Source organism: Tachyglossus aculeatus, chromosome 7, assembly GCF_015852505.1.
Source record: "Tachyglossus aculeatus isolate mTacAcu1 chromosome 7, mTacAcu1.pri, whole genome shotgun sequence".
In the NCBI taxonomy this organism is placed as follows: Eukaryota; Metazoa; Chordata; class Mammalia; order Monotremata; family Tachyglossidae; genus Tachyglossus; species Tachyglossus aculeatus.
In genome coordinates, this window is record NC_052072.1 from 23,331,779 (window position 1) to 23,358,013 (window position 26,235).

At 47.2% G+C, this 26,235-nt stretch overlaps 1 protein-coding gene across 2 annotated transcripts; it reads right to left on the bottom strand.

Moving 5' to 3' along the window:
* Window positions 1–1,514: 1,514 nt before the first annotated feature.
* Window positions 1,515–24,743, bottom strand: LOC119930661 (C4b-binding protein alpha chain-like). Of its 2 annotated transcripts, none has more exons than XM_038749214.1 (12): window positions 24,570–24,743; window positions 22,454–22,647; window positions 16,745–16,936; window positions 15,402–15,501; window positions 13,262–13,347; window positions 12,860–13,072; window positions 11,221–11,403; window positions 8,899–9,126; window positions 8,119–8,313; window positions 6,679–6,834; window positions 3,353–3,528; window positions 1,515–2,006 (listed from the first exon to the last, which is right to left on the bottom strand). In XM_038749214.1, the coding sequence occupies exons 2-12, from the start codon at window positions 22,548–22,550 to the stop codon at window positions 1,686–1,688; spliced, it is 1,947 nt and encodes a 648-aa protein (XP_038605142.1). In that variant the 5' UTR covers window positions 22,551–22,647; window positions 24,570–24,743; the 3' UTR covers window positions 1,515–1,685. The 2 variants fall into 2 exon arrangements, with proteins under 2 accessions (XP_038605142.1, XP_038605141.1); XM_038749213.1 differs by having other exon boundaries at window positions 22,454–22,650.
* Between the last annotated feature and the right edge of the window lie 1,492 nt (window positions 24,744–26,235).

Below are 26,235 nucleotides of genomic sequence, written 5' to 3' on the forward strand. Positions count from 1 at the left end.
CTAAAAAGTCCCTCCTTTTCTTGTCTCCACCTTCCCATCATGCCAACCCATCGACAGACACTCAGCCATTCTATCATGAATGTTTTCCCTTCATAGTTTGTGTAGACTGTGGTGGCAGAATTAGGAAATGTCTTCCCGACAACCCGTGTCTGGTTACAAGCAATGCAGTGTTGGGATCAATCAGTGGTAGTTATTGAGCTCTTACTGTGTGCAGATCACTGAACTAAGTGCTTGGGAGAGTGCCATATAACAGAGTTGGTAGAAATGTTCCCTGCCCACAGTGAGCTTACCGTCTAGAGTGGGACACAGACATTAATATAAATAAATTATGGATATGTACTAAGTGCTGTGGGTCTGAGGGAGGGGAGACTAAAGACTGCAAATCCATGTGCAAGATAAATACTTGTGCAACTTTGAGAGGGTTGGTCATGAGGTGAGTACAACAGCATGAATTTTCCTTAAGCAGGGGAGGGTTCTACCCCATTAGACTGTTTGAGGGCAAGGATCATGTTTACCACTTCTCTGAGACTCTCCCAAGAAGTTAAGACAGTTTCCTGCACTTGATAAATGCTCAACAAATACCACTGATTGATTGATTCTGCAAAAACACAACCCCTGTGTTTTAGGAGACTGTAAGCTCGTTGTGGGCAGGGAATGTGACCAATATATTGTACTCTCCTAAGGGTTTAGCGCAATACTCTGCACACAGTTAAGTGCCCAATAAATATGATTGATTGAACTGGAAGGACTTATTTGTTCATTTATTCTTTTGTGCCTATTACTCTATTCTCTCTCTCTCTCTCTCTCTCTCTCTCTCTCTCTCTCTCTCTCTCTCTCTCTCTCTCTCTCTGAACTATGGAATATTTGCTAGCTTGTTTCTGCGGTTTTTCCTATTAGATGGCAGTTGTTTTAAGGACGGGTTTAAATGCCTTTAACTTCTTTTGTAAATTCTTCAGGGGTGTAATATCATGCTCTGCATTGTAGGCACTCAACACTATTGAGACTACTGATTAACAGGATTGAGGCTATAAAAATGAGGAGAGAAAAACACAAACGGACAGGTGCAGAAATGGCAAGCAAATCAACCTAATTCTGATCAAATGTGTCAGAGACAGTTCAAGAAAAAAATAAAATAAATTATGGTAGTTGTTAACTGCTATGTGCTAAGCACTCGTTAATGCTGGGGTTGATACAGATTAATCAGGTTTGACGTGGTCCCTGTCCCACATGGGGCTCCCAGTCTTTATCCCCACTTTACAGATGAGGTGACCGAGGCCCAGAAAAGTGAAATGATTTGCCCAAGGTCACACACAGCAGACATCTGGCAGAGCTGGATTAGAACCCAGGTCCTTCTGACTCCCAAGCCCACACTTTACCCACTATACCACACTGGTTTTCAGAGGCAAACATGATGTAAAACATCTTCTGGGGTGGGCCACACAGCCCGACAGGAAATGAAGAAGCCCTCCTAGCCTCAGTCAGGAAACTGAAAGAATGACAAGGTCAGCCCAGGCTCTCGCAGCCAAGTTTTTATTTCATCAGCCAGACTTCCAGAGTCCTGAAAAGCAGGTCTAAACTGAGCCATTATGTCAGGCTAACTATTAGCAACTCCCTCTAAGCACTAAGTGCTCATTTACATTTACCCACCACCAAAAAGGAGTCATGAGTTCAAGCCTAAGGGACTTTTAGTGGTGGGGTTGAAATGTGGACGCGCGGTGCGGGTGGCGAGTGGCAGGGGCGGTGTCTGGCTGAGGTGCAGAGATGAGGTCCCGGGGGGCCGTCCCACCCGGATGTTCACCTGGTGGGGTCCTGTCTTCTGCTTCCTCTTTCAAGGAAGATAGTGGCTGAGCGCATTTGTTCCTCAGACGGTCAACCTCCAGCTCCAGTTTGGCGATTTCCAAGGACAGCTTATACGCTTCCAGGGCCTGGATCACGTCCCGCGGATTTGGCAGGCACCTCAGGATAGCTTGGCCCGCCTGCACCTGCTCACAGCCTTCGGGGATTATCTAGGGGATACAGGCAATGGGATGGTTGAGGGCACCCCTTGGATAGGGTTGGGGAGGGAGGTCTAGGGGCACCCCAGAGAGGGCTAGGGCCACACAAGGAGAGGAGGCTAGAAGTGCTTCCAAAGGGAAAGTGTGGGGAAGGGGGAACCCCCTGGGAGAAGGCTAAGGACACCCTCAAGGGGAGACTATGGGGAACCCCTGGGGAAAGGGCCAAGGGCATCTCTGGGGAGTGGAGTAGGGGAACCACTGGGAAGAGGGCTAGAGGTATCCCTGGGAGGAAGTAGAGACATCCTAGGGGGAGGATATGAGGCACCCTGTACCATGGGATTGGGGCACCCCTGTGGAAAGGGCATAAGGCACCCTGGGAGAGAGGGCTTCCTTGTGCAAAGTAAGTTGGAGATTCTCCCAACCTCCAGCTTTCCTGAGGATGGATGGCTTGGATTGGCAGGCTCTTAGCCCTTAACAATAATTCCTCCCTTCCCCTGTGAGTTGGCACCCAGATTGGTTCTCAGATAGAGGGACCATACAGCAAAGCAGGAGAGCACACAGGCCTCTGCTCCAAGCTCTCAGTCTCTCAGAGACTGTGTCCATCCCAGTTTGCTTGTAATAATAACAATAATAATGATGATGGTATTTGTTAAGCGCTTACTATGTGCAAAGCACTGTTCGAAGAGCTGGGGAGGTTACAAGGTGATCAGGTTGTCCCACGGGGGGCTCACAGTCTTAATCCCCATTTTACAGATGAGGTAACTGAGGCACAGAGAAGAGAAGTGACTTGCCCAAAGTCACACAGCTGACAGTTGGCGGAGCTGGGATTTGAACCCATGACCTCTGACTCCAAAGCCCATGCTCTTTCCACTTAGCCACTCTGTTTCTCATCCACCTCTTGTATCCACCTCTGTGCTTAGTACAGTGTCTGGCACACAGTAAGTCCTTAATAAATGCTATTATTATTATTATTATTATTATTATCACAATCTTCATTTCCCCCACCCCCAGTCCTGGAGGGAGTCAGGGCTGGGGTATTGCAGTAGAAGCTAAGGGATGAGTCCTGTGGGGGCCCTCCCCCACCCCGAGAGGATGACAGTAAGCCCACAAAGAGCTCTGAGCCTCTCATTACGACTCAGTCCAAATCCCCGGCCTTGTTGGTGGTACCATGGAGATCTTTTTCCTCAAGATGGCTCACTTGGTTTGCAGAAATCACTCTTTTGCTTTCATCTGAGTTCCCTCTAGATGCCAGCATTCACCTCCATTTTATTGAGGAAAACGTGGCTTTGGGGTTGTCAGAGAAGGAGCTGTCATGGGGAACTGAGCACGATGAAGTTCAAAACCCGGGCATCACTCACCCATTCGCACTTGGGCAACTCCGGACTCCAAGTGCCATTCTCTGAGCAGGAAGAGTTGGGAACTCCGATGAGCTTGTAGCCGGAGTTACACTTGACAGAGATGGTGACTGCGGCCTGGTAGTTGGTCTTGTGCGGGGTTACCACTCCATTCTCAACTATGGGTTGCGGGCACAGGGCTGGGTGAGAAACAGATTCAGCATCATCATCATCAATGGTATTCACTGAGTGCTTACTATGGGCAGAACACTGTACTAAGTGCCCTTGGGGAGTACAATTCAAGAGATGGCAGACACGTTCCCTGCCCACAGTGAGAGGGAGGGGCAGGGACAGTTTGCAGGGGCAGCATTGAAAAGAATCATCTGGCAAGGAGTAAACAACAGGGATGCGTGTTTTAACTCCTGCCCCGATGAACCGTGCAGAGCACTGCAAATCAATGAGATGGGTTGAGACGGCTGAAAATAACCACTTCTTGTGGACTGAAGCTCCTTGTGGTTAGGGATCATGTCTATCTTCTCTACTGTACGCATCTAAGCGCTTAATACAGAGCTCTGCACACTGTAAATGCTCAATAAATACCCCTGATTGATTGATTCTGGGAAGCACTTTTCACTGGGCAGATAAGGCAGCCCTAACACTGACTCAAACAGCCCAATGTTCTGCCCAGCGGAGCCCATGACAGCCAGGTGGTCTGAGGGCAGCAGTCTCTGGAGCTTGAATCTGAGACACCTGACAAAGTGTCCAGGTGGGCCTCAAAAATCCCAAATCCCTTTGTTTGAAGCTTTTTGTCAGATCTGCACTAGCCTGTCACAGAGTCTGATGTTGTTCGTCTAGACTATAAACTCCTGGTGGGCAGGGAACATGTTGGGACCGTCTCTATATGTTGCCAACTTGTACTTCCCAAGCGCTTAGTACAGTGCTCTGCACACAGTAAGCGCTCAATAAATATGAATGAATGAATGTCTACCAACTCTGGGATATTCTGCTCTTCTGAGCACTCAGTGCAGTGGAGCACACTGGAAATGCTCAGTAAATACCCTTGATTGATTGATTGATTGTTTGGGTGGCCAGGAGTCCGGTTGTCTACCAGACAGCCCATTTTCCGTATAGCCTGTCCCCTGCCTGGTATTGATCATGTGTTCCACATCTATTGTACTGTACTCTCTCTAGTGCTAAAGATGGGCTCTGTACACTGCATGTGCTCAATAAATGCGCCTGATTGATTTACCAATTGAGAGATAGACACCAGAGGACTTTATGTCCGAAAGTCTTATTTGTAGTGTCCGGTCTCCCTCAGTCCCGGCTTCAGTGGCCTGGTCCCAGCTTGGACTAGTGGATAGAGCAAGGGCCTGGGATTTAGAAAGACCTGGGTTCTAGCCTCAGCTCTGCCGTTTGCCTGTTGTGTGACCTTGGGCAAGTCACTTAACTTCTCCTCAGTTCCCTCATCTGCAAAATGGGGATTAAGACTGTGAGCTCTATGTGGGACAGGGACTGTGTCCAATCCAATTTGCTTGTATCCACCACAGAGCTTAGAACAGTGCTTGGCACCTACTAAGCACTTAACAAATACCACAATTAATTATTAATTATTATTAATTCCCTTCACAGGGGAAGGGGCCCAGGAGAGGAATATAAAGGCACTGAGGTAAATGTGGGGGCCAGAGACTCTCCTCAGACACCCACCCCAGAGAAGCACTTTAGGTATGGGGGGGGCTGGAACGGACTTCTGCAAAAGAAGAGTATGATGTCATTATGGTATATTGTGTACCTGAGGTAACACAGGTTACCTCACACCATTCTGTCTGCTCTCGATCTGTGAGGCCTATCAGTGGCCACCTTCTGCACTGGTGGGAAAATGCCCCCACCCCCAATCCCTGGGCTCTTGTGGGAGGAACCCATGCCTGGGAATCAGGAGACATGGGTTAAAATCCCAGCTCTGCCACTTGCCTGTTGGGTGACACCGGGCAGGTCACTTAAATTCTCTGGCCTCAGTTTCCTCCTCTAGAAAATGGGAATGCAACACCTCTTCTTCACCCCTCTTGGACTGTGAACCCCATAGGGATCAAGGACTGTGTCTGATTTTATTGTGTCTACTCTAGTGCTTAGTACTGTGCTTGGTACATAGTACTTACTTAAATGCCACAAGTTGTACTGTGATTATCACATCATCAACACCATCATCATCACTTTTTGTTCTGGCTCAGACGGGGGCCAGCAGTGGAGTGAAAAATCAGGAAAGGTATTAAACTGGAAGAGCTCAGCACCAAACCAAGAGTGGCTAGGAGTTCACTTCTTGGGGCTTGTGAGGTGGTGCCAAATGTTGAAGGATGGGTCTGGGTTAGCCCAGCCTCCCTTGAGGCCCCCGCGCAAGCCCCCATGATATTTCTGTTGACTCACATTGCCAAACAATGGTGGCCTTCATGTCACTGTGCCCCCCATCCTAAAATGGGAGTTTGCGAGCCTCTGGGAATTGGAGGGCTTCACTAGCCCAACCAAAACCAGTCTTTATAATAATAATGATAATAATAAGATAATAATAGTAGTAACCGGTAGTGATTTTCATACTTATTAAGCACTTACTATGTGCCAAGCACTGCACTGAGTCCAGGGGTAGATATAAGATAATCAAGTTGGACACGTAACAGAATGTGTCTGTTATATAGCTATTTTGCACTTAGTACAGTACTTTGTACCCATTAAGTGCTCAATAAATACAATTGACCGATTGGCTGACAATTCTAAGGCAGAGGGAGAACAGGTAGAGAAGCAGCATAGCTCAGTGGAAAGAGCATGGGCTTTGGAGTCATAGGTCATGGGTTCAAATTCCGGCTCCATCAATTGTCAGCTGTGTGACTTGGGCAAATCACTTCACTTCTCTGTTCCTCAGTTACCTCATCTGTAAAATGGGGATTAAGACTGTGAGCCCCATGTGGGACAACCTGATCATCTTGTAACCTCCCCAGCACTTAGAACAGTGCTTTGCACATAGTAAGCGCTTAATAAATGCCATCATTATTATTATTATTAGGTATTTTATCCCCATTTTGAAGATGAGGAAACTGAAGTCTGGGGAGGTGAAGGAACTTGTCCAAGATCACACAGCAGACAAGTGGCAGAGCCAGGCAGGATTAGAACCACGTCTTCTGAATCTCAGGCCTAGGCTCTTTCTACTTAAAGTGCTAGAGTTGGTCCAGTATAGGGCTCAGGTTCTGTTGTGCCCTATCTGGCCCACTGAGAACTGTGGCCAGTAGCAAGAGTAAGGAAGAGGCTCTGCCCAGGATCTCCCTCCGGACTTCTCCTCCCAACCAGGAGAGTCACTGAATTTTTACCTTCACATCGAGGAGCCTGAGGAGAGGTTAACTCTTCACATGAGATGCGAGATTTTCCAACCAGAATGTAGCCCTCATTACATGTGACTGTAAAAGTTTTACTCCAATATGGACCGGCTACAGTTGTCCCGTGGTCAATCTTGGGAGATCTACAGTCTAAGGCAGTGAAAGAAAGGGTGAGAGGGGTGGGGGAGAGAGAGAGAGAGAGAGAGAGAGAGAGAGGAGGTTGTTAGATGAGTTTGCAGATTCTCTCTTAGGATAACTAAATGGGACAATGTTAAGTTTGTTTATTTTAATGTCTTTCTTCCCCTCTAGACTGTAAGCTCATTGTTGGCAAGGAACACTTCTACCAACTCTGTTGTACTGTATTCTCCCAGCGCTTAGTACAGTGCTCTGCACACATTAAGCATTCAATAAATATAATTGATGATGACGACGATGATGATGAAGTCCTACCACCCTCAGCCCAGACCTCCAGCACACAGCCAGCATGCCCTGTCCAGGCTTCCACCAGCATGGGGAATTCTCAATCCCACCAGCTGAATACGCCCCTCCCCTTGAACCAGACAGAGGGGCTGCAGTCTCTGAGCTCAAGAGCCAGACCTCAACCTGAGAGCGTGGGTTGGGTCATCGTGAAATTAACGTTCACCCAATTTCACCTCATCAGGACCTGAGGACGCCCACTGCAGCTTGAAGGATATATAGGTTCATGATAAACAAAAGGAACCAGCCCCTGGCATCTGTTAGCACTGGAGGTGATCTGTCCAGAAAATAGTAATAGGTTCAAGAAAGCTAAGATACATTTCTGGACCAAAAGTCCATAATGGGTTATTTGTCAGGAAAATTACATCAGAGTTAGAAGACTCAAGAAGGGTCAAAACCGTCATCAGTATCAGGTCCGGAGTAGGTTTCTAGGTGATGTCTCCCTCTGAGCATCCTGAGGTCACAGGTCCTGCTAGACTGTAAGCTTGCTGTGGGCAGGGACTGTGTTGTTGTATTGTTCTCTCCCAAGTGCCTAGTACAGTGCTCTGCATGCAGTAAGTGCTCAATAAGTACAATCGACTGACAGACTGACAGTTGGGGTGGAAAACCAACGGATCATTGTTCTGCTAGTTTAACATAGTTTTTTCAGAAATAAGATCTTTGAGACTGAACCGGACACCTAGATTGGGACTGCTCACTGCTGAATCCCTGAGAAACTATGTCCGGGAGAGCAGCAAGCTGTTCTTTGCTGTCCCTGGGTAATGGCCTCAGGCTGAGGGATCAGAAGAGGCAAGTTCTCAGCAATTTTCCCCACAAAACTCTGTCTCCATGGAACTCTCTGGGGAATGGAGTTTCAGCTCGCCCACCCTCCAAGAGACGATCTGTAGGAAATCCTTCTGGATCCCCTTTGCTCGTCTAGGTCCCCATGCCACCAGGTTTCCCCAGGTTTCTACTCACCTGGAATACAAGATGACAAAGCGGGTTCCCAGGCACCAGTTTCCTGGCACTGATTTGTGTCATCACCAGTCAAGGTATAACCAGAATTACATGAAACCTTAATTGTATCTTGAGATCCATATTCACAACCCGGGAAGGAACTGAAGATTTTGATGATTTTTCCATGGTCAACATCTGGTCTTGGACAGCAGATTCCTGAGGAGAGAAATCTCTGAAGGGTGAAATGCTCAGGGTTTTGATGAATTCCAAAATTGGGAGAAATTGCCCTCCTGACTCTCCAAGAATCTTCTCATTGGATCCCTGTGCTCTCCACAACTTTAGAGAAGTCACCTTCATTTTACAGGAGAGAGGGAGATTTAGTGAAGCAGGGACTGGGACAATTAATTCTACTTGCAGCTCTGCTCCCAATTGCCTGAGAGATTTTTGACCTAAACACTTCTCAACCTTGGCTTCCCCTTAATAGTGCCAGAAAAAAGGACTGAGATGAATATCAAATTCAACACAGACTACTTAGCTGACCCCTGAGTCCCTTCTGCTTCACTTACCTCAGAGTGAGTGGTTAAACCTGTATTACTGATGATTATGGGCTCCGTTGTCCCTTTTCCCATGATTTCAATGTCATTTAGAGGAATAAGAACTTCCAGCAATGAGAGTTCAATGGAGAGGCAATCCAGAAAATCAACAGCATTTGCAAATGATGCCACAATTTGATGAATAAGCACCCTTAAGGACCTAACTCAATATTGATGCTCAAAAGCTAAGACACTGAAAAGCCCTTACTTTCACAAAATCCATCATTCACGGACCATGTGAAGTTTGCCTGGCATGTCACGGATCTGGGCTTGTATTTCTGGGCCCGGAAGCCTTTCACACATGTGTACTGCAGTTCCGTTCCAACCAAGAACACCTCCGGCTCTCGGTACTTATAGTAGCCGACATTCCAGTCCTCTGAGCCCGAACTCCTGTCCCGTTGAGCAAGTGGGATCGTCGGGGGGTTACTGCAGCTATCTGCCAGAAGGGAAACACAATCTGAGAGTCATGTAATCCTAGTTCTACAGAGGTTCTCTCTTCATACTCTTAATGGACCAAAAGGGGTTAGCTGTTCCAGTCCCCAGCTGGCAGGCATTGCAAGTCCCCAGGAAACCATTTCAGTGGCCGGGAACTCTGCCTGTTTTGTTCCAGGTGACAAGAAACCTGTCTGCCAATGAACCCTGTGCCAATGACACCAACGCAGTCAACCCAATCACACAGCAGGCTGGGTACTGCTGAAGGAGGATTAGGACTGAAAAGGGCCAGTTGCTGCATATGTTGCACATCCTAGAGAAGAGACTGGCTCTCCTCTTCTGTCCTGCTCCTCTGCTTCCTGTTGGCTCATCCCCAGAAACTTCACCACCTGTGGGAAGGGACGGAGCCATGCTGGGCTCCAGTGGGCCAGACGAAGTGGAAAGGATATGAGATACAGGTATGAATTGCCTAAGGTACATTTGATGGGATTATGGCCATCCCCATGTGCATGTATTCATTCAGTCATACTTATTGAGCGCTTACTGTGTCCAGAGCACTGTACTGAGTGAGCTATCAGAAAGTACAATTAGGCAACAGATAGAGACAACCCTTACCCAACAATGGGACAGTATCAGATCACCCTCCACTGGGTCGATGGGGTTGATTGATTCATTCTTTCAATCGTATTTATTGAGCTCTTACTGTGTGCAGAGCACTGTACTAAGTGCTTGGAAAGTACAATTCGGCAACAGGTAGAGACAATCCCTACTCAACAATGGGTTATGACATGCTCATGAGCCGCACTCCCTGATTGGTCCCTGCAGATGGGATTTGACTGATCAGAAGAGCTGCCAATCTTTTGATGTAGGGAAATCACAGTGGGACACAGCGACCGAGAGAGAGTCAGAGAGAATGTTTTTGAAAAATCAAAATCAGTACTCTTCCCCTTCTCCATTCCCAGCCCTTTCTCCTCATCTCTTCCTGGCACTTTGCAAGGGCGTGGATGTCATGGTTGATGCTATCACCATCGCCCCTTGCAAGCCTCACAGTGCCGTGTCCTGTCTCCTCAGGGGCATGAGGGGAAGAAAAACTGAGGCAGTTTTGACCTGGCTTCTTGGGAGAGGTTCATTCTTGCCTAGGGCATTTCCCTCCCAAACTCCTAGCCTCCATGATTCTTTCTACCCCACAGCACTTATGTATATATAATATATCTATAATTTCTATTTGTTTATATTGATGTGTATATCTACATATCTATAATTCTATTTACTTTATATTGATGCCTGTTTACTTGTTTTGATGTCTGTCTTCCCCCTTTTCTAAGCTGTAAGCCCGGTGTGGGCAGGGATTGTCTCTTTATTGTTGAATTGTACTTTCCAAGCTCCTAGTACAGTGCTCTGCACACAGTAAGTGCTTAATAAATATGTTGAATGAATGAATGAATGAAAGAATGACTATCATCCCTCAGGGGGACAGAGAGGAGGAAGAGGGAGGCTTTTGGAGAGGTGATGGTGGTGGAAGGGGACAGAGAGGTTGCTATGGGAGGGGAAGAAGACAGGTTCAGCAGAATGTCCTTTCTCTGGCTCTGCCCCTAGAAGCTAGGCCAGTGGCTAAAGTAGTTTAAACCACTTAAACAATGGATGAAGTGGCAAGATGCTGCAGTAGGTGACTGCTCATCTTGGAAGACTTCACCAGACAAACATGCCATAGTTCAAAATGAAAATAATCCTTCTTGGAACCCCCTTCTGTTCAGTTTGGTACGTGGCCAGCAAAATCCTTACTCTCCATCTCTTCAGTCATGGGTACTAAAACCAGTAAGACCTGGTGATGCACTGACTCCCACCCCAGACTTCTGGGCTCGTATTTTTCAGGTGCTGAGGTTCGAAGGAGAGCACCCTCCTCTTCCATGTCCTCTCCATCATCCAAGAGGATTAATGAAGTCGGGCGTTGTCCTGCTGGGGAACAGAATGGAATCCAAGCATGCTGCAACCAAAGTGATGTCTGCTTGGAAGAAGGAGTCTCTGTGTGTGTGTGTGGGGGGGGGGGGGCGGAGGGACCAGAAGCTTCCAGGTGAGGGTTCATCATTTCTATACTCACTGAGCTGGCAGGTGGGGACAGCAGGATACCATTGGTTGTCACTCTCACAGCGAATTACGTGACTGCCATTGAGGAGGTAGCCTCTCTTGCATTCAAATATAGCCGTGTCTCTGTACGAATAGGTATGCCCAAATCCACTGGTGATCCTCCCCTGTGGAACATCTGGCTGAGGACAGGTGATCACTAAGGAAACACAAGAAAACACTGGAGTCTCCAGGGACTGCTGGATCGGGGTAGTGGGGAGCATGAAGTAAAGGCTTGGAGCCGGATCCTGAAAAGACAGTAGCACTCTTGGGGATTTTTTTACATATGGACATACCAGAGGACTCAGGAATCACACTAAGAGGGCTGGGGCAAGTCACTTAACTTCTCTGTTTTCTCCTCTGTACAGTGGGGGTTCAATACCTGTTCTCTCTCCTACTGTGACCTCCCCCGTGGAAAAAGGACCAACTCCAACCTGATTATCTTGTATCTATCCTAGTATTTAGTACAGTGATTGCCATTAGCTCTTAACAACAAATAAATGAATAACAAATAACAAAATATTATTAGTAATGACAATAATCATGATCAGAACAATAATAATAACACCACCGGATCTTCCCAGTGCCCTCTGATGAGGCATTCAGACCATTTCTTTCCCTCATCTCCTGGAAACTGGGAGCAGATGCGGACAGGAGTTTGGCTCCTTGTTCACAGTGGAGGAGGGAGATAGGAATGATGGAAGGAAAAAGAAGCAGCATGGCCTAGTCAATAGCATGGGCCTGAGAGTTAGACCAAGGTCCTAATCACAGTTCTGCTGCCTGTCTGCTGTGTGACCTGGGGCAAGTCACTTAATTTCTCTTTGCCGCCATCACCTCATCTGTAAAATGGGGATTGAGACTGTGAGCCCCATGTAGGATAGAGATTGTGTCCAACCCGATTATCTTATATCTACTGCAGTGCTTAATACAGAGTCTAGTACAAAGTAAGCATTAAACAAATACCACATAAATCATCCTCATAGAGAACAGAGAGGGTTATACAAGGGCCAGGGTAAGAGATGACTCATGAGGCAGCATGGCTCAGTGGAAAAAGCACGGGATTTGGAGTCAGAGGTCATGGGTTCTAATCCCGGCTCCATCACTTGTCAGTTGTGTGACTTTTGGCAAGTCACTCAACTTCTCTGTGCCTCAGTTACCTCATCTGTAAAAAGGGGATTAAGACTGTGAGCCCCACGTGGGACAACCTGATCACCTTGTAACCTCCTCAGCACTTAGAACAGTGCTCTGCACATAGTAAGCACTTAATAAATTCCATTATTATTATTATTATTATTATTATTATTATCATTATTATTATTCGGCAAGAACAGGATATATGACCCTCTCTGAAAACTTTCTGAGCTCACAAAGAAAGGGAGGGTGGGAATAATCCTCCTGAAGCCATTTAATTGTAAGCTCCTTGAGGGCAAGGACTGAGCCTTCCTTTGTTCCAATCTCTGCTGGGACAAACATTTCACGAAGAGTAACTGAATAAAAGAGTGGATGAATGTTATGAGGCAATGATTGGCTCACATTAGCCCTTTTCACCTTTCCAGCTCCTTCCTTTTCCATTTGAGAGTCCCCCTGGGAGACAGCCACCCAGACCAGCAGTTCACCTTGGCACTTGGGCGGCGGGGGCTTCCAAACGCCAGTGGTCTTGTTCTCCACTGCACAGGAGATGGAGGCGTCCCCGATGAGTGAGAACGGGGAACTTCCCTCTGGGACCGTGTTGCAGCTGTAGGTCACCGATGAACCGTAGGTGAAGAAATCATCCTCATCGCCACTGTGTTTCCCATTGGGGATGTTCGGGGGTCGTGGGCATGATACAACTGGATCCCGGGAGGGAAGGAGACACCGAGAGGGGAGGGAAGCTCACTTCTCTGAAGGATACGAGGTAACCCCCCCCCTCCCCTTCACCTCCAGCGCATCCCCCCAAAACAGCGTCATCGGAAGGATACACGGTTGAAGGAGGATGAGGCCGTAGTTTCTCGGACAAGACGGACAAGAATTTTACTCACTCTCACAGTTGGGAAGATCATTACTCCAGGAGATTCTGGATTCTAAAATCTCACAACTACTGGTTGAATGCCCAATTAAAGAGTACCTGGATGAAACAAGAGCACTGGGGTTAAGGTATGTCTTCCCTGACCACTGGCTGGCCAGTGGTATTTCTAGGATTCAGGTCTTGAGCCCAGGCCCGACAGAACAAGTAACATAGCATTCTTCCCTCAGATTCCCCAGCCCAGCCAGTCCTGATCTGGAGCACTGGTACAAGACTGTCCCTTCTAGACTGTAAGCTCTTTGTGGGCAGGGAACTCATTATAGGCAGGGAACTGTGTCTGCTAATTCTGGTGTACTGTACTCCCCCAAGCACTTAGTACAGTGTTCTGCACATAGCAAGCACTCAATAAGTACCACTGATTGATTGATTAATTACCAACACTGTTATATTGTATTCTCCCAAGCACTTAGTACCATGTTTGGCCCACAGTAAGTGCTCAATAATACATGTGATTGATAGATTGATTGGTAATGGCCTCAAAACTCTGGTCCAGGTTTCCAGTGAACAGTTGTCTCAGAAGGCAAGTGCCATTGACAATTTGTCTGGGAACATTTCAAGTTCTTTTTTTAATGGCATTGGTTAAGCACTTATGTGCCAGGCATTATGCTATGCACTGGGGTGGATACAACATAACTGGGTTGGAATCAGTCCACATCCCACAACGGGCCTCACAGTCTTAATCCAGTATAAATACAGTACAATCCAGTACAGTCCAGTACAAGTCTTAACTTGTACTTCCCAAGCGATCTGCACATAGTAAGCGCTCAATAGATACGATTGAATGACTGAATGAATGAATCCCCATTTACAGATGATGTAACCAAGGCCCGGAGAAGTCAAGTGACTTGTCCAAGGTCACACAGCAGGTATGTGGCCGAGCCAGGATTAGAATCCAGGTCCTCTCATGCCCAGGTCCATACACTTTCCACTAGGCCATGCTGCTTCTCTACAGTCTCTTCAAACATTTTTAGCAAGGCCTCCTAATCCTCCAGCAAGAAGAAGTACTGGATATGATCCCAAAAAGGAAAGTCCAGTCTTTCCAGAGAGGTAAGACAGTGCTGTGGTCCTCTGACTACGTCAATGAAACATGGACTGGAAGTTCCTTGAGGGCAAGAACCACATGTCCTCTTCCCAAGGGCTTAGAACAGTGCTCTACCCACAGTTAGCTACTACCGATTGATCATTTGGTTGAGCCTCTCTCTGTATCTCTACCAGGACTCACTAAGTGCTAGGGATGCAGCAGATATGGAACAAATAGGATGATGAGGATAATGATGACAGTGATGATGCTCAATCCTGAAGTTACTAGAGTAACTGATCAAGTCATCATTTCCCTTCTTGTTTGTGAAAACTCATTAGTCCCAGCCCAGTGAATTAGAACTTCCATTCCTAGTCATTGGCAGAATTGGTGGTAGAACATATTCAACAATAACAATAATAATAATAACATTTGTTAAGTGCTAACTATATGTCAAGCACTGCACTAGGTTCTGGGGTAGATGTGGACAGGGAACAGGTCTACCAACTCTGTAATACTGTATTCTGCTAAGTGCTTAGTATAGTGCTCTGCACAAAAGAAGTTCTCGATAAATACCACTGACATCAATTGATGGATTAATTGATAAATACAAGATGATCATGGCAGACACAGTCCCTGTCCCACATGGAGCTCAGAATCTAAGTCGGAGGGAAAACAGGTATCGAATTCCATTCATTTAATCACATTTATTAAGCGCTTGCTGTGTGCAGAGCACTGCATAAATGCTTGGGGAAGTATGATACAATAATAAAGAGTGACAATCCTTACCCACCACGAGCTCACAGTCTAGAGCCAGGGTGGGGAGGGGCAGGGGGAGCCATTTTACAAAGGATGAAACTGAAGCCCAGAGAAGTTAAGGGACTTACCCAAGGTCAAAGAGTAGACAAATGGAAGAGCCAGGCTTAGAACCCAGGCTTCCTGTCTCCTGGGCCCATGCTCTATCCACTAAGCCACACTGATTCTCGTGAATAAATGAGGAAAGCGAAACAGGGTATTCATTTTGCCCTCCCCTGCAAGCCGCAGTCCCGGCCACCTCCTCCCTTAACCGGCCACTCACCCCTCGTTGCAGCTGAATTCTATTTTGGACCCTAAAGAAAGATCTGTCTTGATGTCCACGTGACCGTTAACCAGGTCTCCTGGATGAGGACATGATTTCACTGGAAGGAAAATGAAGCAGGACTAAGATTCAGCCATGCAGACTTCACCGATGGGTGACTAGCCTCAGCTTTGGCTCAGAGCACTTTTTTTTTTGAGACAAGCCCTGGGAAAGCTGTTGTTTCTTTCCATCCCAAACCTGGTGCGTAGCTGCAGAAGAAAGAGTCTGAGGAGTTGGGTGGAGCGGGACCTCTCCTTTGCCCCCAGAATCCCACCCACCCCATCAATCTTGACCCAGGGGGAATATTGAGAATCCAAATTCATTGGGAACTCCTCTCCTCTCCCTCTCGTCCCCCTCCCCATCCCCCCATCTTACCTCCTTCCCTTCCCCACAGCACCTGTATATATGTATATATGGTTGTACATATTTATTACTCTATTTATTTATTTATTTATTTATTTTACTTGTACATTTCTATCCTATTTATTTTATTTTGTTGGTATGTTTGGTTCTGTTCTCTGTCTCCCCCTTTTAGACTGTGAGCCCACTGTTGGGTAGGGACTGCCTCTATGCGTTGCCAATTTGTACTTCCCAAGCGCTTAGTACAGTGCTCTGCACATAGTAAGCGCTCAATAAATACGATTGATTGATTGATTGATTGATTGATTGATTGAACTGAAGCTCAACAGCTCGGAAAACTCCGAAGACCATCTCCGGTCTGTCAGCCGACAGAGGGGACTTTGATCGCTGACTCAGAAGCCACGGCCATGTCGAGCTAATTGTCACCTACTGACCAACTCACAGGCAGCTTTGAACAGCAATGATTCCTTTGCGCTTATCGTTTTCAGATTAATTTTGATGCTCCTAATGAACAGGGGTAGGGCAGGGCGGAGCAGGATAGGGTGTGGAGAGAGCATCTCTGGACGGACAGCAGGGTCCACTCCAGCCAGCACGGTCAGCCCCTCTCCTCCACAGGCCAAATCAATTCTCTCCCAAAGAGGCTTATATGCCACTGTCTTCTGTCCCAGATCGCCTCAGCGACCACCTAGCTACCACCATTTCCCCTGGAGTCAAAGGCCTGGGTTCCAGACCCGCTCCTCTCCCCCAGCCCCACCCTTCTCTCTGCATCCCCCAACCCAGCCACCCCCGGCTCCTTCACCGTCAAGCAACATCCTGAAGGAGGTACCACACTGTTCCCGGCTGGCCTGGTTAGGGATTACCGAGGCCCCCGACCCTGCAATGACGTTTCCCCTCATGAGACCGACAATCAAACCAAAGACAAAAATCAAATGTCGAGTACTCACCAACACAGAACGGAGAGGTCAAGCCGTCCGGAAACCATCTCCCATTATTACAGGAAATGTACAAAGACGAACGCTTTCGGGTGTACCCGGGTCGGCAGGAATATTTCACTGTCTCTCCTTCTTGGTAGACTTCCTTATTCACAAGTTTGTCTGGGATTGCAAATGGGTACCAAGGAGGGGCGCCACAATCACCTGGTGGGTGAAATCAAAGGAAATTATTATCATTATTATTATTCATACCTTATAGTAATAACATTTGGTAAGTGCTTTCTTTGTGCCAAGGACTGTACTCAACACTGGAGCAGAAACAAGATAATCAGGTTGGACACAGCCCTGTCCCACATGGGGCTCACAATCAAAGTTAGAGCAAGAAGTTGAGCGCTTTGGCCAAGGTCACACAGCAGGTCAGTGGCAGAACTAGGATTAGAGGCCAGGTCCTCCGAGGGTATGGATCATGCTATGCTGTGCTGTGCCAGGCCTGTGTTCTTGCCACTAGGCCTGGCACAGGTGACTGGTGTGACAGGTTGAAGCTCTGTTAATCAAGAAGATTGTCAGCTTCTTGAGGGCAGGAAACTTATGTCTTCTGTTGCATTGTCTCAAGAGATTTGCATTTATCAATGAATCAGAGAACGGCATTTACTGAGTGCTTACTAGAGATGCAATCTGGCCTACTGGATAGAGCATGTTCCTGGGAGTCAGAAGGACCTGGTTCTAATCCTGTCTGTTGTATGGCCCTGGGCAAGTCACTTAACTTCTCTATGCCTCAGTTTCCTCATCTGTAAAATGGGGATTAAGACAGGGAGTCCCATGTGGGACAGGGCCTGTGTCCAACCAGATTAGCTTGTATCCTCCCCAGTGCTTAGTTCAGTGCCTGGCAAGCACTTATCAAATACCGCAATTATTATTATTATTTCTATGAGCAGAACACTCAGGAGCGTACAATACAATTAAGTCGGTAGACACGTTCCCTTGCCCACAATGAGCTTACAGTCTAGAGACAGTGCTCTGTGCTCAGTAAACATCACTGGAGGATTACTAGACCAAATGATGGACTGTGAGGAGTTGGAGAGGAAGAACAAGACACAATTCTTGTCCTTAAGGGGCTAATCAACCAACCAATCAATCCATCCAGGGTATTTATTGATCATTTATTGTGTGCAGAGCACTGTATCAAGTGTTTGGGAAAGTACAGTAGAATAAGAAGACACAATCCATACCCTCAAGGGCCTTACGATTTAGCTGGGGAGACAGACCCAAAAAGAAATTGCAGGAAGGGGAGGCTATCTAGTATAAAGATATCTATGTAAGTGCTGCGGGACTGGGCGAAGAGTAGTGAGGGGAAAGGGGGCTAGGAAGTGGAGATGAGGGATTAGTCAGGGAAGGCTTCCTGGAGGAGATGGTATTTTAGTAGGGCTCTGAAGATGGGAAAAGAGGTGGACTGTCAGAAGTGAAGGAGGAAGACACGCTGTTCTCCGGCTAGGCCCGTCATTCTCTGGCTAGGCCCATGGTTGGGTGGAGGAAACGCCAAGGGTTCCTCAGGGCCGGGAATCCCGCTCTGGTCTCTCCTCGCATGCTCCCATGTCCCTCCTTCTAGAGGAGGTCTTTGGCTGGCTCCCAGCAAGACAGGGCTGGTTTCTGGTGTGTGTTTTCCGTGACTCTTTCCCAGCGCTTCCCAGGTCAAGTAAGAATGGGGTGGGAGGTAACCTGTCCCCTTGAGGGTTAGGCAGCTTCTAAAATCCAAGGAGGAGGCTTTGATGGATACCCAGGTGTTTTCTTGACCAAAAAAGAAGAGAGGAGCAGAGGGGGATAAGGAAATGGTCTGTCCTGCTCTCGTGCCAACCTACTCACCGGGACTCATTCTCACCTCACCCCGGATGTTGAAGCTCCTTATTCATGCTCTCCCTCCTGCTTGCAACACCCCCTCCCCCCATCCCCTTTTCCTTTTTATTGTTTTTGTTAAGCACTTACTATGTGTCTGGCACAGTTCTAAGCCCTGGGATAGATACCAGTTAATCAGGTTGGAAACAATTCCTGCCCAACATAGGGTTCACAGTGTAAGTAGGAGGGACAGGATTTCCTTTTACTTCCAACAGAACACAGCTCTCCCCATATTCAAAATCCCATTTCCTCCAGAAAGCCTTCCCTGGCTAATCTCTCATCTCATCTCCCATGAATTCATTCATTCAATCGCATTTATTGAGCGCTTACTGTGTGCAGAGCACTGTACTAAGCACTTGGGAAGTACAAGTCAGCAACATGTAGAGACGGTCCCTACCCATCAATGGACTCACAGTCTAGAAGGGGGAGAATGATGATGTGCCCCCTTCCCATTGGACTTCAGTCCTCTCCATATGATAATAATAATTATAATAGTAATATCTAGTATTTGTTAAGCACTATTGGCCAGGCACTGTGCTAAGCACCTTTGAAGCCCTCCTACAATCCCACTTCCTCCAACATGCCTCTCCTAGCAGGTTTTCCCAATTTTTTGTGGCATGTTAATAATAGCAATAATAATAATAATAATTGTGGTATTTGTTAAATGCTTCATATGTGGCTGGCACTGTACTAAGCACTGGGGTAGATACAAGCTAGCCCACATTGGACACAGACTATGTCCCACTGTGAGGCACATATTCTTAAACCCCATTTTACAGATGAGTTAACTGAGGCACAGAGAAATGAAATGCCTTGCCCAAATTCACACAGCAGACACATGGTAGAGCTGGGATTAGAACCCAGGTCCTCTGAATCTCAGACATGTGCTCTTTCCACTTGGCCATGCTGCTTTGATCAATTGATTAATCTCTCCCCTGTACCCACCCCCCAAGCAGTAATATGCGTGTCTCCAAATCAACGAATCATATTTCAGTGCTTTCTCTGTGCAGAGCATTGTACTAAGCATTGGAGAGTAGAACAGAGTTAGTAGTCACGAATTCTGCTTCAAGGAATTTACAACCAACTCTGTAACCAACTCCAAGGAACCAACTCCAAGAGGCCTTCCCAGACTAAGCCCCATTTTTCCTCATCTTCCACTCCCTTCTGTATCACCCTGACCTGCTTCCTTTGCTCTCCACCCGCCCCCCACACAGCCCCACAGCACTTATTTTTATATCTGTAATTTTATTTACTTGTATTGATGTCTGTCTCCCCCCATCTAGACTGTGAACTCATGGTGGGCAGGAAATATAACTGTTTATTGTATTGTACTTTCCCAAGCACTTAGAACAGTGCTCTGCACATAGTAAGCGCTTAATAAATACGATTGAATGAATGTATGAATGAGGAAGTTCAAGGCAGGAGGAAGGAGTAAGAAGGGGTCAGTTGGAAGAGAGATAAAATAATAATAATAATAATAATGGCATTTATTAAGCACTTACTATGTACAAAGCACTGTTCTAAGCTCTGGGGAGGTTACAACATGATCAGGTTGTCCCACATGGGGCTCACAGTCTTAATCCCCCTTTTACAGGTAACTGAGGCACAGAGAAGTTAAGTGACTTGCCCAAAGTCACCCACCTGACAATTAGAGGAGCCGGGATTTGAACCCATGACCTCTGACTCCAAAGCCCATGCTCTTTCCACTGAGCCACGCTGCTTCTCAAAGTGATGCGCATCACATAGATCCCACAACCTAAGCGAATGGGCTTACCGTTAAATAGGGAAGATGGGGCAATCACAGCTGCCTTGACAGCCAAATGAATATAAAACACACACTACAGAACCAGAAGCCTAAGAGAATTAGCTAAGAATGGAAACAGTAACATGTTTTATATGTTACTCGATTAGCTGTTCCCTTCTACCTTTCCTCGCTGATCTCTTACGACAAACCAGCCTTCATACTTTGCTCCTCTAACCTCAACCTACTCCCTGTACCTCGATCTCATCTGTCTCACTGATGCCCAAGAGCTCCCTTTGGCCTGGAACTCCCACCTCTTCCATAACTGACAGGTCACCACTCTCTCTTCCTTCAAAATCCTCCTAAAATCACAGTTCCTCCAAGAGGCCTTCCCTGCCTAAGCCCTCCTTTCCCGTAATTGCCCTCCCATTGCACCTTTGCACTCGTATCTGCACCACTTCAGCACTTGATACTCACCCCAGTCTCATCCCCACATCAGTTATGGAGAGATGCAGCGTGGTTTAGTGGAAAGAGCCTGAGCTTGGGAGTCAGAGGTCATGGGTTCTAATCCCGGCTCTGCCTCTTGTCAGCATGTGACTTTAGGCAAATCACTTAAACTTCTCTGTGTCTCAGTTACCTCAACTGTAAAATGGGGATTAATACTGTGAGCCCCACCTGGGACAACTTCATAACCTTGTATCTCCCCTAGCACTTAGAACAGGGCTTGGCACATAGCGCTTAACAAATACCATCACTATTATTATCCAAAGACTCCCATTTTCCCTATCTCTAATTTAATGTCTGTCTCCCCTTTCAGATTGTAAACTCCTGGTGGACAAGGATTATGGCTACCAACTCTATTGTACTGCACCTCCCAAGACCTTAATACTGTGTTCTGCAAACAGTGAACGTGTATTATATATATACCATTGATTGATTGATTGGTTATTTTTCTGTAAATTATGGCTGAAAATGTGTTTGGGGTGATGGGAGCCAGATGGGATTAGTAAAATTCTTGTGGGCAGGGAATGTGTCTACCACCTCTGTTTATTTTATTTAGCCCAAGCACTTAGTACAGTGCTCTGCACACAGTGAGCACTCAATATATAACATTGATTGATTGATTGATTGAGGTGTTATTAAGGGAGGGATGTTAACAGTGGAATTTTGAAAGAGGAGAGAACCATGATTTGGAGACGATGGGCAAGGCCATTTGATGTAGGATGAATGATGTGGGCTGTGTCCCCAATGTGGGATGGGGACAGAAAGTAGGTTTATTTGACTGCCTGCTCCTCCGCTGGACTATAAGCTCCTTTTGGGCAGGGAATTTATCTACCAAATCCATTATATTGTGCTCTCAAGCAATTAGATTAGATTAGATATAAACAGGTGTTTAAGTCTAAATACCAGGCCAACTTTGTTCACTTTAAATTTACCTTTTCTTGCCTTAACTCCGCCCTCTCCTCTGCCAGGCAAAACTATTTCTCTTCCCTTATTGACACCCATGCCCATCACCCCTGTCAGCCGTTCCGGACATTTAACTCCCTCCTCAGACCCCCTGTTGTAAACAGTCCATGTCCCACTCGGGGCTCACAGTCTTAATCTCCATTTTACAGATGAGATAACTGAGGCCCAGAGAAGTGAAATGACTTGCCCAGGGTCACACAGCATACAAGTGGCATACCTGGGATTAGAACCCAGGTCCTTCCAACTCCCAGGCCCGTGCTCGCTCCACTAAATTCCCAGGAAGGATTCGGGAGGCAGAGAGTGCAAAGGGGTGGGGGAGGACTGAGAAAATGGTCGCAGTGGATTGCCAAAAGATTTGGGCCCTTTGTGATTTTGAAATCTTGTAACCAGGGAATGGAAATGACCGTGGAAAACTGCCCTTTGACTCAAAGTAGTAGTGATTCTTTAGTCTCTGCCGGTCAGGGTGCCGGTACTGTCTAGGAAACACTTGGGAGAAAGCAGTGTGCCCACCAGCCAGCCTGTCTTCCAAAGCCGGCCTCTCCGCTGCCAACCAAGAAGCCTGGAGAGGAGGCCGGTCGTGTGGTGCTGATTGACCTGACTCGATTGTGTCCCCTGCGACTCACCGTGAACTGTCACAACCAGGGCCGCCACCAGCGCCAGGAGGAGCAGGAGAAGTGGGGGGCCACCCCTTCCAGGCCCAGGGTGGGACCCAGCCCCCATTGGCCCTCCGCTGTGGTGATCCTCCAGATGGCCCTCCGGCTGGGGTCGAGGTGGGGGGCCACGGGGCAGTATCCGGGCTCCTCTTCCTCACGGGTCTCTGCTGTCAGAGGGAGGAAAACGGTTTCTGAACCCCCTGCCTGGCCCAGGCTGAGAGAGGGAGAGAAGCAGCTAACTGAGAGTAGCAGGAAAATGAAAACATTGTGAAATTTGTGGGTGCCTCTTGGTCCTCTGGGTAGAAGAAGGGAGGGAGGGAGGGGGACAAGGAGGGATGTGGGGCGTAAGGAGGAAAGAAGGAGAGGGTGGAGAGGGAGAGTTTATCGTGGCCTCCTGCACCTACAGATTACAGTTTTCACCAGCAAACTGCGTATCTAATTACTCGTCCCCCCGACACACACACAAATACCCTTCCCTCCCCGCCACCTCCTTGGGGTAAGGGGACACTGATTTAGAACAAGTTGCCTGTGGGTACATCCTGAACTCTCCAGTTTCTCCAATAATAATGATAACAATAATGGCATTTGTTAAGCACTTACTACGTGCCAGGCACTGTCCTAAGCATTTGAGTAGACACAATGTAACTGGGTTGGACACAGTCCCTGTCCCAAATAGGGCTCACAGACTTAATCCCCATTTTACAAATGAGGCAACTACAGCAGAGAAGTGAAGTGACATGCCCAAAGTCACACAGCAGACAAGTGGCAGAGCCAGGATTAGAACTCAGGTCCTTCTGAAACCCAGGCCTCTGCTCTAACCACTAGACCTCACTGCTTCTCAGTAATGGCTCTTCCTCTCTCCCTACTTCTTGATTTTGCTGACTGAGATGGATGGGCTGCCTGTTTCTGTTTTTTCTTGTCCAGATCAGCACCAAGCAGTCATGATTGGAGGGCCACCTTCCTCCCCCATTACTGTGGCCCAAATTCTTTTCTCCAGAGGGCCTGGGCACCTAAGGCAGGGTTCCTCTGGGGAGGGATCCCATGACTAGCCACTGTGATAGAACAGTGGATAGATCCCAATAGGGCTGGTTTCATTTAAGCATCACATTTGTTTCTGCAGAAACAAGGAAACAACGTTCCTTCCTGAACATTCATGCAAACTCCGACCGGAACCTGAGGCCGGATGTCAGGATTCCCAAGGTTTCCCAGCGGGGCCGCTTCACCCCTCTGAGCCTTGGCTCTTCAGACCCAATACTTCCTGTTCAGCCTTGGTTGGCCAGCCTGGGCACCATTTGGGCCACTACTGCAGCTCTACCCCCCAAATTCTTTTTTGTGTGTGTTATTTGTTAGGCACTGTACTAAGCACTGGGGTAGATACAAGGTTGGCCACAGACCATGACTCATGTGGGGCTCAGCAGCATGGCTCAGTGGAACGAGCATGGGCTTTGGAGTAAGGGGTCATGGGTTCAAACCCCAGCTCCACCAATTGTCAGCTGTGTGACTTTGGGCAAGTCACTTCACTTCTCTGGGCCTCAGTTACCTCATTTGTAAAATGGGGATTAAGACTGTGAGGCCCCCCCGTGGGACAACCTGATCACCTTGTAACCTCCCCAGTACTTAGAACACTGCTTTGCACATAGTAAGCACTTAATAAATGCCATCATTATTATTATTATTATCCCCATTTTACAGATGAAGTAACTGAGGCCCAGAGAATAATAATATTGGTACTAGTTAAGAGCTTACAATGGGCCAAGCCCTGTTCTAAGCGCTGGGGTAGCCACAAGTTAATCAAGTTGGGCACAATTTCTGTCCCACAAGGGACTCTAGTCTTCATCCCCATTTTTACAAATGAGGTAACTGAGACCCAGGGAGGTGAAGTGATTTGTCACACAGGAGACAAGAGGCAGAGCAGGATTAGAACCCAGGTCTTTCTGACTCCTAGGCCCACGCATTATCCATTAGGCAACACTGCTTCTTACCTACTCCACACCCCCGACCCAATCATCAGTGCCTGGAGAATCCAGTTCCTGTGCCTTCCAGTGGCTCTGCTGAACTCCCCCGGATCCCCTCGGGTGGCACTTACCTTCAGTTCGCTGGGTTAGAGGCAGAAAACCGAACCGAGCAGCGGGTGAAGTCTCCGTGCTTTTTCCCCTTTCCCGGCACAATTTACCAGAACCAAGAACAAATTGGTACAGGGTGACTCCTCTTCCCCAAGCCCTAAGATACTGTCAAATGGAGAGATTTCATTGTGGCCAGCCTGTGTGGGTGGGTGATGGGGGGGCGGGGGGGGGGGGTGTTGTGCAGTGTGCGTTGTGGGGGTGTTAACTGGTGTTTCAATCAATGATTAACAGAGAATTGAAGTTTACTTTCCTCATCCCCCCCCACCCCCCCACCACTCCTTAGCTGGCCAGCACCACTGGTATCAGATGTTGCAATATTATTATTTTCCCCCTAGCCAACCCCTTCCTGAAAGTGACAGGATGCTTTGAAATCGGTGCCAAAGAGCTTGTTTTCTTTTGGTAAACCCTTCTGAAATGGACTGTTGAGTACTGCTCAGAATGGCTGGGGGGTTTCTTGGGGATCTTCTGCCACTTCTGGGGTTCGAGCCCCCCTCCCACTCCACTTTTTCCCCCTCCAAAACATGCTTGAAAGCGATGTAAGACCACTGCCTCCACCCAGAAAACCTAGGAAAAGCTCCAGGATATCGGGCAAAGCTTCCAGTCCATCAACCGATCACTGGTATTTATTGAACACTTACTATGTGCACAGCACTGTATTAAACACTTGGGAGAATACAAAGCAACAGAATTAGCAGACTCATTCCTTACCCATAAAGAACTCACAGTCATCCAAGGTTTTTGAAGATTGATGGTTAAGACTGTAAACTCCTCAAGGGCAGGGATTATGTCTGCCTGCTCCACTGTTCTCACCCAAGCTCTTAGTACAGTGCTTTGCACACAGTATGCACTCAATAAATACGATTGAATGAATGAATGAATGAATGAATGCACTGCAAACAGTAAGTGCTCATCCATACCATTGACTGATTCATTGATTGATCAGACTGGCATATTTATTTATTTTATTTATTTATTTTATTGGTACATATTTATTCTATTTATTTTATTTTGTTAATATGTTTTGTTTTGTTGTCTGTCTCCCCCTTCTGGACTGTAAGCCCGCTGTTGGGTAGGGACCGTCTCTAGATGTTGCCAACTTGTGCTTCCCAAGCGCTTAGTACAGTGCTCTGCCCACAGTAAGCGCTCAATAAATATGATTGAATGAATGAATGAATAGTGGATAGAGCACAGGCCTGGAAGTCAATCAATCAATCAATCAATCATATTTATTGAGCGCTTACTGTGTGCAGAACACTGTACTAAGCGCTTGGGAAGTACAAGTTGGCAACATATAGAGACAGTTCCTACACAACAGTGGGCTCACAGTCTAAAAGTCAGAAGGACTTGGGTGCTGTTTGACCTCCGGCAAGTCACTTGACTTCTCTGTGCCTCGGTTCCCTCATCTGTAAAATGGGGATTAAGACTGTGTGCCCTGTGTAGGACAGGAACTGTGTCTAACCCAATTATCTTGTATCTACTCCAGCACTCAGTACAGTGCCCGGCACAGAGTAAGTGCTTAATAAATACCATAGTTAACTAGGAAGTGGGGTTAGGACAGACTAACTCTCTTCCAAACTAGCTTGCTTAATAAATACAATTGACTGACTGACTGACTGACTGACTGACTGA